The 15,058-nt window shown below is 44.0% G+C and overlaps 1 protein-coding gene across 2 annotated transcripts in view; it reads left to right on the forward strand.

Moving 5' to 3' along the window:
* LOC117875371 (24-hydroxycholesterol 7-alpha-hydroxylase-like) overlaps positions 1-15,058 on the forward strand; it is a 54,816-nt gene that overhangs the window by 30,728 nt on the left and 9,030 nt on the right. Inside the window, exons 4-9 of one of the 2 annotated variants that reach the window (XM_034766644.1) lie at positions 1,549-1,698; positions 2,548-2,641; positions 4,060-4,158; positions 9,967-10,057; positions 12,390-12,523; positions 13,354-13,449. In XM_034766644.1, the coding sequence (XP_034622535.1) occupies positions 1,549-1,698; positions 2,548-2,641; positions 4,060-4,158; positions 9,967-10,057; positions 12,390-12,523; positions 13,354-13,449 (664 nt within the window). The remainder of the gene's footprint in view (positions 1-1,548; positions 1,699-2,547; positions 2,642-4,059; positions 4,159-9,966; positions 10,058-12,389; positions 12,524-13,353; positions 13,450-15,058) is intronic. The other variant, XM_034766645.1, reaches the window with a different exon arrangement.

Consider the following 15,058-nt stretch of genomic DNA (forward strand, 5'->3'; position numbering starts at 1 on the left):
GTGCCTGGAGCCGCCCCTGCGTGTAGAGTACAGCTGCTCTTCCCCCAACCCCAGCCTGGGTGTAAATAGCAGTGTGGATGGTGAAGCACTGCTTAGATGCGTAAAGACATGCCTGAGCCCTGTGGATTTGTACCCTATTTTTAGCAGTGTACTGTCCCACTGCTGGAGCCTTTCTCCAGCACCAGGGAAAGGCTCCAGCAGTGGGGAAAGACTCTGGCATGGGGGGAGGCAGCCAGGAAAGACTGGCAGTGGGGAAAAGCTCTGGCATCTCCCCACCTTTGCCTCCTTTTCCCCACCACAGGCAGCTACCAGGGCCTTTCCCTGTTTCAGGGAAAGACTCTGGCAGAAAGAAGGCAGTGTGGAAAGGCATTTCCCACTGCCTCCCCTCTGCCAGAGCCTTTCACTGATGTGTGTAGCTTACTCACTGCAGTATGGAAATGGCTTGTTTTTCACTAAGGCTCATAACTACACATATTCTAGCCACCTCTGCCAGTGGTGTGCAGTGCAGACATATCCTAAAACTTAACAAGCCAATTAGGTCATAACTAAGATAATCAACTGCAGAAACACATAAGGGGAATATAATAAATCTTGTGCTGTACACCTTTATTACGCGCCTTTTGTTTGTTTGCTTGGTTATAAAATGGGGGCTGAAAGAATTGAAATACACATCGGTTGAAAAATCTTTATATAGCTGACCTGGAGCTGAAATGCATTCAGCCAGCAGATGGCTCTAGAGAGACAGCAGGAGAAATGCAACAGAGAGTCCTGTGGCACCTTTGAGACTAACAGAAGTATTGGGAGCATAAGCTTTAGTGGGTAAGAACCTCACTTCTTCAGATGCAAGCAGCAGAAATGTTGCTTATGATATTTAGAAAGGCAAACAAAGTGAAACCATCTCTGTCTCTAATAGTCATTAAACAGTAGCTGGAGTTCAGGGGAAGATGTGTGAGGAATTCATAGATCTAATGACCCCCAATGAAATCCGCTGGGGGTGTGTGCAGAGGGAAGGAACAGACATAAGCAGGCTGGAAGGGAGGTGGAGAGGGGGGCAAAAGCATCCCCTAACCCAGCAGGACTCAGGATGGGAATGTAATGCAGCCAGGTGTGGGGTTACCTTTCTAAGCCCCTGCTGTGGGCATCACCCAGGAGAAGAGGTTCTGCTGCAGCTACTGACTGGGGAAGTCCTAGCAAGGACGTTCATTTGGAATCCGACTGATGGATAATGGGGATGGGGAGAGGGTACTCCAATGCACAGGGCCATCCTGCGGCTACTCAGGAGAGTAAGTGCTCACTAACTGGTAAAATTTGACCACAAGCTGAGGGCTAGTGCAGGGGTTATTGATCACATAGGTCCCATTTAAACTCTGTGTTGAGGGCTTAAGTCCTGCTGGCCCCTCTACACAGGGGAGAATTTCATCCCAGCATGAGGTAAGGTTCCACAGTTAGGCCCAAAGAGTTTCTTTTCTGTTGGTAATCAAACATACCTGACAAGATGCTAGAACAGCTTCCCATTGGCCTAATGCTGCAGTGCTTCTGTTGTTACAGATCTGTCATGTATCCGGCAACCGTAAATATCTTATTTGGAAAAGGTGTCTGTCCAACAAACAAGAGTGACATCAAGGAGTTTGAAGAGCATTTTCAGAAGTATGATGAGGATTTTGAATATGGGTCCCAGATGCCTGAGTATTTTATGAGGTAACGGAGCAGGTGGGGGAATGGGGCAAGTCTTGCAAACCTATTAGAAGTGTCTTATCCTGGTAACCTAGCAGCATTTCTCCGGAAAACAATGTTCTGCCTTTGACTCCATTTCAGTCAAATGCAGTGTTAGTTGGGCTTTAAATTTTGTCCATTAAAAATTAGACTTCTGAATCTCCTCTAACGTATACTGGTGTAAAACAGGGATAACTCCACTGAAGTCATTGGAATTACACCGCTGCATGAGGGTGCTGGTTTTGTAAAAGACGTCCCATCCTGTCATTTTATTCTCTTGGGCCAGCACTTCAGTATTCAGTGCCCAACCGGAGACATCTTGGGCCTTATTTTTAGTTGTAAGCACCCACAGACCTCATTGCCTTCAGATGGGAGCTGTGGGTACTCAGCAGCTCCAAAAATCAGACCTTGTTTTCTCAGATTGGACAGCCAAAGACTGAGGCACCCAAAGTTAATGGTCAGTTTTGGAAAAAATTTGGCCTAAGTAACTTGTCCAAGGTCACCCAGGAAACCGGTAGTAGAGCTGGCAGGAAAATCCAGGAATGCTGAGTGTCAGGTCCCGGTTCTGGCCATCGGACCATGTGTTTAGCTATTATGGGTTTCAGAGTTGCTGAGCATCCGCTGCTGGTGTTGACTCCAGTTGACTCAACAGTACTGAAAATCAGCTTGGTACATCTCTCCATCCCTGGAATAGCACCGAGGTGCTCTGAGAAGGCTTGGAGAGAAAGTGAGGAGTCCTCCTCCGTGAAAGTGAGGTTGTGCTGTGCTGCCTGAATTGTTTTCCCAAATGCATTTCAAATAATTCCTCTTTTATTGTTGTTTTTTTCTTCACAGAAACTGGTCTAAATCCAAAAAATGGCTTCTAAAAGTGTTTGAAAAAGTGGTATCAGACGCTGAGAGAGCCAACCCGCCAGAAAGCAATTCCAAGGTAAAGCTATCAGAGGATTTTAAATAAAGTGCCAGATCAGCATTGCTGTAGTTATATTTTGTATGCAGGGAGAAAGGACATAAGGCATTTCAGAGCAGGAAGAGACCATTAGATCTACCAAGCCCATCTCGCATAGATACACTTTAAAAATGTGATAGTGACTTCAAAGGCAGCAGGTTCAGGCCCATCATTTTTAACCTCACCAATCAGCTTAGTTTATTTTACTAGACTCTTGACTTGTCTATATGGCGATTTAACATGTTGGAAGCTGGGGTGTAAATATCCACCACACCAACCTGCTGTGCACAAACTGGCCATGTGGCCCCTGCTACTGCACACTAAAAGTTTTGTAGTGCACTTGCAGTCGATCAAAACACACTATGGAACTTTTAGTGCAAAGTAGCAGGGTCCACACAGTCAGTTAGTGCATGGCAAATGCAGCTCCGTAGAGTCACATCCCAGTTTAGTGCACACTAAATTGCTGTTTAGACAAGTCCTTAGCTGTCACATGCTGCTCTTGAGAGCTCTGAGCTGAGTTTGGCCATCAAATTTGCCTCCCCACTTTCAGAGGTCACCAGCGGAAGGAGTCAAGAGAAGGGCTTCTTCAGTGTTTCCTGCTGGGGGCTCTGGTTTGTGAGCCATGTAAAATCTTTTACAAGGTATTTTGTAAGTGCTGGTGTAGAGTGGGTAGATCCTCAAACAGGTATTTAGGTTAATAGATAGAAGAAGGCGCTGGTGACTAAGTAGATCTGAAGCCAGGTACACTAAGTTACAGCTACAATAGAGGGTTTGTTCCTCTACTTATTCTGCTTAGGTAATGGTGAAAATTCTGGTCAATGAATATTGTTACATACAAGGGCTGCCTGGGTCAGAGTACTTGAGATGATGGAACCTGCGTGGTAATTGGCCTTTTGTTTTTGAGGAAACAGTAACAATTTCAAGATGTGGATCTCCATTAACAGTAACAAATACTCATGTGCCAGTGGACATCTGGGCATCCCAGGTTATCATTGATATATACCAGTGGTTGCTAGCTTTCATGTCTCATAATATATCAGACCAAGAATTGTGAATTTAAACTTGACTCCCTTGCATGTCCACTATCTGCTGTGCTTGTAGGATCTTGGCCTCTGAGCCAGGCTGATGACTTGTGGATATATACATTCTCTCAGCACGAAATTCACCCCATACACATACCAGCACAAGGCCTCTACACCACATAAGTCACCTAGAGTCCTCACAAGACCCTTGAGTCCTCACAAGACCTCATGTTGGCCCTCTGCACAGGAGTGAATTTCACTTCTTTGGGAAGCTCTTGTCTATCTAATTTGGTATTGAAGATTGTTAACTAGCTTTATTTTTAATTGATAAACTGGTGGAAGGATGTACCCAATTATTTATGCTTTTACTTATAACAGACACTGCTGCAGCATCTCCTGGATAACTTGCATGGAAAACATTTAGCTCCCAATTATGCTCTCTTATTGCTCTGGGCTTCCCAAGCGAATGCTATGCCTGTAAGTATGATGGCTGCAGGAACACTTTCTTTCTCTTTGATTGGACCAGATCACTCCATATCTGATTTTATTTTTCAATACTCGTCCTCAAAGAAAACCTGCCCAACACCTTGTTGGTGGGGGGGGCTCCTGGCAGCACTGTCTGGTGGCAGAACTCTGGGTTAAGTTGCTCAGTGGCGAGCATCAATAGCCGGGGGTAGGGGAACCCAGGCCACCCCTGGTCCACCAGGTTCCAATCCAGGGCCCAATGAAACAATAATTCAAAATGTGCGGCCTAGGCGGTAGAGTGCCCCTACGCCTGCTCCCTGGGCCACTTGATACCCTGGCTTCTGTTTCTCTGTTGGTGTCACTGGGAGCCTCTGGAGCCCTCTCTGTCCGTGGTTCAGTGGGTCTTCCTCTCGCAATTGCATCTCTTCATCATCAACCTCTTCAATTGAAAGCTCTGGGGTGGCCTGTTGATGAGGCCTGGCCCCACTGCGTGAGGCCTCGGCAGGTTTTCAGTAGGAGCCTGAAACACACAACTGCTCCATCCACCCTGACTGAGCTAAGCTGCTCCCTTTTGAGCTCATTCTTTCCTGTGAGGCTTTCTGGGCCCAGAGCTGCTCCTTAACCCTTTTGTCACCAGTGTGGGGTTTGTACACCCCACCACACACCTTCAAAAGGTGAGCCTGGGAACTTAAATTCATAACTCTGCAAGACACCAAAAACTATGGACTCAAAAGGGGTGCTGCTTTTATGGCTCATTAAAACAATTTGTAACACACATACCACCTGCTACCCTTAATTGCCCAATTCAAACCCCTTATGCATAACATCTATCCCTCAATTTCCCACTTCATTTCAAGTGATCACCTCCAACATGCATTACCCTTTATGCTTAACAATCTGTCCCACCTTATATTTAGCTCAGACACTGTGATTTCCTTCCCCATACCTGAAGAAGAGCTCTGTGTCGCTTGAAAGTTTGTATCTTCCACCAACAGAAGTTGGTCCAATAAAAAATATTACCTCACCCAACTTGTCTCTCTAATATCCTGGGACCAACATCCTATAAACTTATTAAAAACTGCTTTATTGCGAGTAACCTCTTCAGGTGGGATTTTCAGGCTTTGTCCCCACTAGAGAGTTTTACCGCTTTAACTGGACTGGTATAGTTATACTGGTACTCCCCACCCTGGCATAGATGCAATTATATCCATATAAAAGTGCTTTATACTAATATAGCTTTTCCTGTAAGGGAAGAGGAATAAACTATACTATTATAAGGCACTTTTTTTACCAGTATAACTGCCTCCACACTAGGGGGCTATTCTAGTTTAACTATATCAATAAATAAATCTCACCCCCAGCTGAGACAGATACCTGTACAAAATCTGTATGTAGACCAGACTTTCTGCTTAATCAGCAAGGGAAGAGATGCTTCTAGGTTTGAAGGAGCGCTGCTTTTGATTTCATACTAAAGGGGATTTTCTCCTCATAAAGTATAAACTACTTTATTTTTAACTCCATGCATAATCAGTTAAAACTTCATATCCACAAATTCACTTTGTTTTGCAGGTAATTAAAACTTTTCTTTGATGACACTGCCATACAGATATGACTTACTAGAATAATGCTCTGCAGATTATTATATCCAGGGTTATTTTAGCCATGTCGGTCCCAGGATATTAGAGCAGAGGTCCCCGAAGTGTGGGACGCTCCCCCCAAGGGGGGCATGGAGGAATGTCTGGGGGGGCGCACGATGGGGCCCAGGCCTGCCCCCATGGGGCGCGGGCAGGAAGTGCCACCCAGCCCCTCCCCGCCTCCAGCTCTGCTCCGGTCCCGCCCCCAGCCACGTCCCCGGCTGCCGGCCCAGCGCCTGGCCCGGGTCCCAGCCTCAGCACGGCTCCACTCCCAGCCCTGCACCAGCCCCCAGCCTGTCCGCATCCCCCTGCCCCTCCCCGCCCAGAGCCACGGCCCTGCTCCCATATTAGAGAGACAAGGTGGGTGAGGTAGTATCTTTTATGGGAACAACTTCTGTTGGTGAGAAAGACAAGCTTTTGTGCTATACAGAGCTTTTCCTTATTAGGTTATTACGCTTACCTATCTTATAGGCATTAGTAGGAGTTTGGTACCTAATTGCATGCAAAGCATATGGCATACTAATTCATTTTAATGCCTGGGTATCTGAAATTAAAGAGTGAATGTAGGCACTGTGTATTTCACAGACTCTTTTATAGTTTAAAGTAGAAACAGGAAAAGGCTCATTTAAGAGGAATGTGTAAGTATTCAGCAGAGGAGGAGACAGAATTTTACCAGGACTGTGAGCTCTCTTATTCCCACTTTTAGGGTTACTCACCCAACCAAGTAGACCCATGGAAATCATTGGAATTACTCCGGTTAGTAACTGGTCAACAATAGCAACAAGAGTTCACAGTCTGGCCCTTAATCTTTTGTCAGCTTCTCATCTGAACTTTTATTAGAGGCAGATTTTCACAGCTGGGTACAAGCATTGTTCCCACAAAATGCATTTACACCCTGTGATGGGGTAGTCTGCCCCTTAAAGGCAGTGGTGCCTAGTGGTCAATCCAGTCCACCCTGTGGCATTGCCTTTTAAGGGTTTGAAAAGTTCTACCTCTTCTATCTTCTTCTAGCGTTGGTTCCATCTCTATGGGGTCGGCTCTTTGAGTCCTTCTCTATTCCAGTCTGTACTGAAGCAGTTCCTTGGAAATGCCACAGCTAATATATATAAAATATGGACCTAGGGGGGACACGGAGAGACCTAAGGGGGACAGTCTGTTGTGATAATTGGACCTACAAATTTACCAGAAGTATAGGCTCAATTGTAAATGTGTATGAAAGTTCATAAGCTGTTACAATAACCTATAATAAATGTTGGTGGAAAGTAGCTCTAGTTCTTTCAATAAGAAATATTATAAACAGGTGCAAAGGAACCAGACAGACTAAATTAGTCCAGATGAAAAAAGGCCACGCTGATATGATTCAAGGATTATGTTGAAGTCCACCTTGGTGAAAACAGAAGGTGTGGAACTGGAAATTAATGAACCAAAACTTGTATGTTGGATATTGGGCCTAACTGGCAGACAAAATAATGAGGGGATGGGTTATTCCAGCCACTGCCTTTTGGTCCTTAAAGAAAGGCTTTGGCGGGAGAAAGAAGATGTAAGAACAGATGCAGACTATTGGAGTTAGCTTCATCCCCACTGTTTCCTGGGACCCCAGGCCCTTCTGATCCTGAGAGGTGTCCTGACCCGACCAGGGCAGAGAGAGGGATCCAGATGACATTGCCAGCCCTGCCAGCTCCGACTGAATCCTAAACACCAGCTGAGATGAAACGGGATCGGACTCAACAGCAGCTCCAGCCCATCCCAACTAACTTCTTTGCTTTTACCCAAAAGGACAATTATTATCATCTAAGAGATTGACAAACAAGTGCACTTTTCCTCCTAAAACTCTCTCCAGCTAAAGGGAACGAGAAATGTTGTTAAAATGACAGTCTTACTGCATATTTTACATTTCAAGTGCTTGAACTGTTTTTGCTTTTCTCCGTATCTCTAATCAAACATTAAAAAGATTTTTAATGGCATGTTTGCCATGGTGTTAAGCAGGCTTAGGTCTCTATATACCAAACCCTGGACCTTATTTAGCACTGTTTAATGTTGTACAGTGACTGAGTTATGTTTATACCTTTGGCCAATATATTCCATCTAAATTAATAGAACAGCTCCCAGGAAGGATTGGTGCCTGGGAGGAAATTCCATCACTGTACCTTTAAGTACCCTGGGCCAGGAGTTTTGCAGAGAGGGTGAGCCAAGATTCCTCTCTCAGCCAACCCAATGGGGAATGAGCTGGGAGAGGGGGAGTAGCGTATATACTGCCTATTCCCTCCAGGGCAAAGGCCGGGGATATCAGCAGAGAAACGCTGGCCTGCTGAGTGTCCTGAAGGCTAATTAAGGAGAAGGGGGCAGCTGAGGGAACAGCTGGCAAAGGCCTTACAACAGACTAGCCCACAACTCAGTTGCAGGGAGGAGAGCTGTGTACAAGACAATTTAATTAACAGGACCCAACTCCAGAGAAGAAACCTGTTTAAGGGGACAGAGTGAGAGGCTAAATTAATGCAGCCACACTCCAAGGAGGAGAGCTTAGGGAAAGACTGAAAAGGAATAATCTAGGCCTAGTCTACTCTACAGAGTTAGATTGATATAAAACATCTTATATGTTGACCTAACTCTGTAAGCATCTACACTACAATGCAGCATCCACCGATGCAACTCACCCACTCTACCGACTTAATACCTCCACCTCCCCGAGAGGCATAGCACGCAGGTCAATATGGTTAGGTCAACACAGTGTCAGCGTAGACACTGCGTTGCTTACATCAACTGTTGCTGCCTTTCAGAAGCCAGCCCACAATGCCCCACACTGACAGTTAAGCCGGTGCAAGCGCTCTTGGTGAGGACACACATCGGCGACCCAAATAGCATAGTGTGGACATGCAAAAGGGATTTAATTACTGCAGTGGCTGTACGTTAACATAAATTAGGTCGACTTAATTTTGCCCCTAGAGAAGGAACTGGGAAGGGTTCCACAAACAGGCTGGTTACAGATGCAGGAAAGAAGAGTCTCATGAAGGAAGGAAACAGAGATCACTAGTTGGACTAAGCCTGAGATGATGAACGTCCCCAGGTGTATTTGTGGCTATGGCTACACTAGAGAGCTTACAGTGGAGCAGCTACACCGATGCAGCTGCACCTCTGTAAGCTCCCTAGTGTAGCTGCTCTAAGCTGTTGGGATAGAGCTCTCCCGTCGGCTTAATTAATCCATCCCCAGCGATCGTAGCTATGTCAGTGGAAGACGCTCTCCTGCCGACATAGCGCTGTCCACACTGGCGCTTAGGTCGGAGTAACTTACGTCACTCAGAGGGGTGGCTTATTCACACCCCTGATCGACGTAAGTTATACCAACATAAGTGGTAGTGCAATCATAGCCTGAGTGAGCTCCTACTTAGGGTGATGGCTCTTGTTAATATAATAAATGTAACCCTTGAAAAGGGTGTGCTCTTTGATAAAAAGATTTGTATGGGCTTGTTTATAAGCTAGGTGAAGGGAAGTGTGGTGCCACTCCTAACTGAAAGGGGGTACACCGCAGTAACCCCAGGTCATCACACACCCACAAAAGGAATTAGGTAACTGTGCACAAACATTCATTTTGTAAAAGGAAAGCTTTTTAATATGAGACAGGTGCTCCTGTGCTTTCAATGCCCAACAGTTTTGCCGTTCCCTGCATTTAAAACTTGAATTGCAACTCATTGGTTTGCAAATGCATTTCAGCATTATATTCTTGCTAATCACCTGACTCTCTCTTGCACTGGCTTTCCACTGACTTTAATAGCCACTTCCATCTGACAACGGTGTAAGTGGGATGAGACTCAGGCTCATTATCCCAGGGCCTTTGGCAATCTCTCAGACCACTTAGCAGTTTTTGAAACTCCTTCGCATACTCTCCATGTCCATCGTGAATCAGTAGAAGTCACACATTGTTTTACAGTGTCATCCTCATCTGCTTTCCATGAGGAAGGGGCCCACTCCAAATACCCCTTAAAACTTAGGGTGGTTTGGATCTGGACTTGAGCTTCGGGACAGATGTGGGACTGGATGAGACCTTGAGAGGTCGGGTCCCAGCCCCCTAAGTATATTTAGATCACCCCAGACAGGTGTGTCTCTAGCCTGTTCTTATAACCTGAAACTTTTACAAGTTTTAATACAGCTCTATATTTCTGAGGTAACTTCTTTCAGTCTCTTTCTTTAGGTGGCATTTTGGACCCTGGCATTTATACTATCCCACACTTCTATTTACAAGAAGATCATGGAGGACATCGTTTCTGTTTTTGGCAAAGCAGGTAATAAACTAGAAATAAATGACTGTAGTATTCTAGAACATACATTTAAAAAATAACAATTTGTTCTGAATTTGTACAGTGCCAAGCCCATTGGGGTCCGGCTCCATGACTGGGGTTACTAGGCATAACTGCAATACAAATAATAACTGACCAAACCCTGAGATCTTTACTCAGGATTTGCTCATTCCTTACTCAAGCAAAACTACCTGTTGATGTCAATGCAATAAATAAATAAAAATTATGGAAGAACTCAGCAAGGATCTACGGACTTGCTCTTCAGGCTCAGGCCTAGCATTTGGGTCAAATCTCTCATATCTTCTAAGGGTTTTCTTGTCAAAGGAACAAGGCTTGATTCTGACTTCAAAGCTGTTTCAAACTGTTATACTCCATTCACTTCAGTGGAGTTACTTCTGGAAATAATGTTTAAAACATTATTAAGGCCAGTGCCAGAGAAAGGGAGAGAATTCAGGACTTCCTGGCTCCAAGCTCCATGTTTAATATATGATCATATGTCTTTTAGGAAGCACTACTCACTCCTTCTTCTCAAGTCAATGGAAGGGTGGACAGATCTGCCTGTAATGGCTGTGCTCATTCTTGAAGGCAAATTCCTTGTGTCCCTATTGTATTTGGGCTGAGACTGCTTTGATCTTGCTTCCATTGACTCACTTAGGACTGGAAAGCAGGACTTTCTTAGTGAAGGAAATTTTCTTGGGGACTCCCTTGTATTGGAGGTCTACCCGTGTTCTTTGTTGGCTGCAATCAGGGCATGCTGCAAGTCCTACTTGTTTTGGTCTGTTTACTGTGAACCATTTATGCCCCCTATCATGTTTGATTTATTTAGCATTTGCCAAAGTCTCTCCCCATTTTTTGTGTGTGCCCAATGGGAACCTTTGTGGATGGCTGGTTTTCCTGAAGGTTATTGTATGCCATTGGGACACGGAGTATTTCAGTGATGTTGCCTTGCTCTGCATTTGGTCTGGCTGCCGGCTGCCTTTCCTTTTTAGATGTTTTATCATCTCATGTTGTCATTCCTGCAGAGTGCTTCATAGCCTTCAATAGACACCTTATAAACTGCTTACATTTTTAAAACTGTCCTGAGAATCAGTGAGCCTAACATAGTACCTAAAAGTAAGATGTATAAACTTACTCAAGTATCTATTGTCTTACAATGGACTCTGTGAACATACAACAAACCTAATGAAATCAAATAAAGAACAGGGTGAGGACTGAAGTGCCAGTGGAGGAGGTTTAGGTTGGATATTAGGAAAAACTTTTTCACTAGGAGGGTGGTGAAGCACTGGAATAGGTTACCTAGGGAGGTGGTGGAATCTCCTTCCTTAGAGGTTTTCAAGGTCAGGCTTGACAAAGCCCTGGCTGGGATGATTTAGCTGGGGATTGGTCCTGCTTTGAGCAGGGAGTTGAAATAGATGACCTCCTGAGGTCCCTTCCAACCCTGATATTCTATGATTCTATGATTCTAATTATTATTACTATTTTAGTGCCCAAAATTGTGCTTGGATGCCCCAAAGAACAAGTCAAAGCTGCTGCCCCAAAGAGCATGCCATCTAAATTCAGTGTGACACAGCAAGTCACGGTCATAACACAGATACAATAAAAGAGTAGGGGAGCAGAATCACACAGATAACAGGGTCATGTGATTAGGCAGTAAGGAATGTAACAAATTAAAAGTTCTGTGAATGTAATGGGTTTTAAAAATAGGTTCAGTGAGATTCTGCACAGCAATAATACCTTCTATAACACTTTTTATCAGCAGATCTCAAAGCACTTTACAAAGGAGGTCAGTGTCATTCTCCCTATTTTGCAGATAGGGAAACTGAGGCAGATGTGGTGATGTGACTTGCCAAATATCACCCAGCGGGGCAATTGCAGAGCCAGGAATAGAACCAAGGTCTCCTGAGGCCCAGTTCAGTGCTTTATCCACTAGGTCACAGTAGCCATCTACACACACTGTTTAACATGGTTTAAAACTAGAACTGGTCAAAATTCTACATACACTTCAAAAATTACCATTTTTTCATCAACATTTTATCAAGTTTTTGTTGCACTATCACAAGTCTGAAACTTATTGACCAGATATATTTAAAACCCTTACATGCTAAAACAATATCAAAGTGGCTTAGCCAACCAGAATATAAAATCATGTTAAACTGTTTGAGGAATGCATTCTAGACAACACTGGAAATTCTAGAGGCACTCTACCAGAAGTGCTCTAGCAAAACGTTTCAGTGCATGATGAAATCTCATAACCCATGTGAAATCTTGTACTTCTTACTGTCTTATCCATACGATATTATTTCTTATAATGCAACAGGTAAAGAGAATATTGAAATATCTGAAGATGACCTTAAGAAGCTTCTCTTAATTAAATGGTGCACTTTGGAAGCCATCCGACTAAGGTCTCCAGGTGCAATCACTAAGAAAGTGGTGAATCCAATAAAAATTCAGGTGAGGTTTGTTTTTACGTGGCTGTCATAGTACATTGTAATCCTTCTAGAAGTCACCATCCCAAATGTATCTGGACATAATAAATTAGGCATATGGAACCCCAAACCTTATTTAAATCGGCTGTTTAAGACTGATTTTGCTCCCCACCCCCATTTTCACTTTCTGATTGAAGGAGCTGGGGAATGCTGTGCTGATGGTATACAGGACAGGCACCACCAGGGCAGGGTCCAGCAAACAGATCGGCAAAGTCCCATCAGCTGTTGGAGGACTGAACCATGCTTTACTTCCTCTAGCTCTTCTTTCTCAGTGCATTTTTGAGGGAAGGAGTGAGGATACTCAGGAATCTCCTAAATAAACATTTGGGAGAAAAGCTATCTTGGTTAAAGAACTGGCATTACCATCCAATTAGGATATAATCCAAAGGTATTTGACTTCAACAGGAGTGTTTCTATGGATTTCACTAGGTTTCGGATCAAGCTCTTAATGAGAGGATTCCCTAGAGTTTACAATCCACTTCTGAATACAGTCCTTCAACAAGAGCCAGGGAAGACCAGATTTAACATTTCTGTTACCTCTAACGTTAAAAAACCACTTCAGGCCTTTCTTATATGTAACAAAGAAGCAGCAAAAACAATAAAAGGTGCAGACCCATTTTTCCCTTGCATCACCCCCTTAATACACGAGTGCTTTACCAGCTGCACTTCCTCTCTAGCAAGGTCTTTCATTCTGTTCTTGGTGAACCAGTAGCATTCATAATAGTATGTTTTGGGAGCAGACCAAACTTGTAATTTTCTATTTCTTTGCTTCAGAATTGTTTTTCTTGCTTTTAGACTTTCACCATCCCTGCAGGTGACATGCTGATGTTGTCTCCATATTGGGTGCATAGGAATCCAAAATACTTTCCTGATCCTGAAACATTCAAACCTGTAAGTTGCCTCTTTTGATGTATTTATTTTGCTCTCTTTTCTCCTTTTTGCATGTAATTAAATCCAAAACGTATTGTTGAGTGCATCTTCCTTTAAGATTTTTTTCAGGAAGATAGTTATCCTATCCCTAGAATACTCACGATAAGGATTAATGCCCTAGTATTTATAGGGGAAGAAAGCATGCACAAAGAAGAGGGACCTGCTGAAATGAGCAAGGTCCTCCAGTTCAAGAACATATTTATGTTTAAAATATTTTTGTGTAATCACCGCCACTCTGAAGTAGCAAATTGTATCTTGCTGGTAAATTGCAAATACATATAGGACTTGATCCAAAGCCCATTGAAGTCAGTCAATTAAAAGACTCCCATTGGCTTCACTGGACTTTAGACCAGGCTCAGTGCATTCCTCCACCTGACGTCTGTTTTATATCTCATCTCTATGTATTTTACCCATCTGCATTGGCTTCAAGTCCCTCCTCAATACTCTCCTTTGCCATGATACCTACAAAGTACTTGCATCAATTAGGCTGCTGGTGTGCTATGACCACTGCTCATCACCAATATGAGAGAGACAAGGTGGGTGAGGTAGTATTTTTCATTGGACCAACTTCTGTTAGTGAGAGAGACAAGCTTTTGAACTTACAGAGAGCTCTGTTCCATGACTCTTAGAAGAGTCATCTTCTGTGGCAGAACAATTTCACCTCTTTTTGAAGACATGTGAAAGATTTACTTAACCACAAGCTTCCCCTCTAGCAAAACTTTTCTACGTGAAGGCCCTCTTAACAAGCCACGAGTCAGGTTTGAACCATTACCCTCTCTGATTACATGGAAACTATCAAATCCAAGCACTTTCCTTTCCTCACAGAAGGCATTCCTATGTGCCTTGAATCCAAAAGTCTTCACACATCAGTTGGTTGTGACTACTGGCCTCCTCTCTTCTCCTGTGTTTGTCACTAGAAGGATCCCCAGGAAGATCACCAGCCTTCATTTCTCTGCCAGGCGCTGTTCTTGATTCCACTGAGTCTGCTTTCACTGGTGTAACTTCCCACATGGAATATTAGTGGGAACTCTCCGGCTTTCTTCTCAGCAGCCCTCACCATTATTAGCATAACGCTTGTACTAGCATTCCTGGAGGCAGCCTCGCACCCTGTTCCCCTCACCTGCATCACAGATATCTTAGGCCAAGTTCTTCAATGTATAGTCACCAGCCAGGCCGATCTATTTCAGTGTCTCCCTTACAGTGATTACACCTGGAGGTATGGTCCACCTCAGTCTATTTTGCCCTTAACAAAGACAGACTTCTTGTTGAGGCTGACTAGATTGAGTGGATCTATAGATTTTTACCCTATTGTTCCATAACCATCCTATCTGTGGTCTCAGACCTCAGCGTCTATGGGAGTGCCTCTTAAGGTGCTATCCAGTTTAGCTTTCCTTATTTTGCCTGGTGACCTCAACTATTGTGTTAAGCCTCTCCACCTACTCCAGAAAAAGTCCAGTTTGTTGTTCATACATATGGAACCTAGCTGTCTTCACCAGAGACTCTTGACAGTACACAGCTTCCACATTGGATTGCCTTGGTCTGTTACTTCAGAGACATCTCATCACTTGTT

Source organism: Trachemys scripta, chromosome 3, assembly GCF_013100865.1.
Source record: "Trachemys scripta elegans isolate TJP31775 chromosome 3, CAS_Tse_1.0, whole genome shotgun sequence".
Classification (NCBI taxonomy): domain Eukaryota; kingdom Metazoa; phylum Chordata; order Testudines; family Emydidae; genus Trachemys; species Trachemys scripta.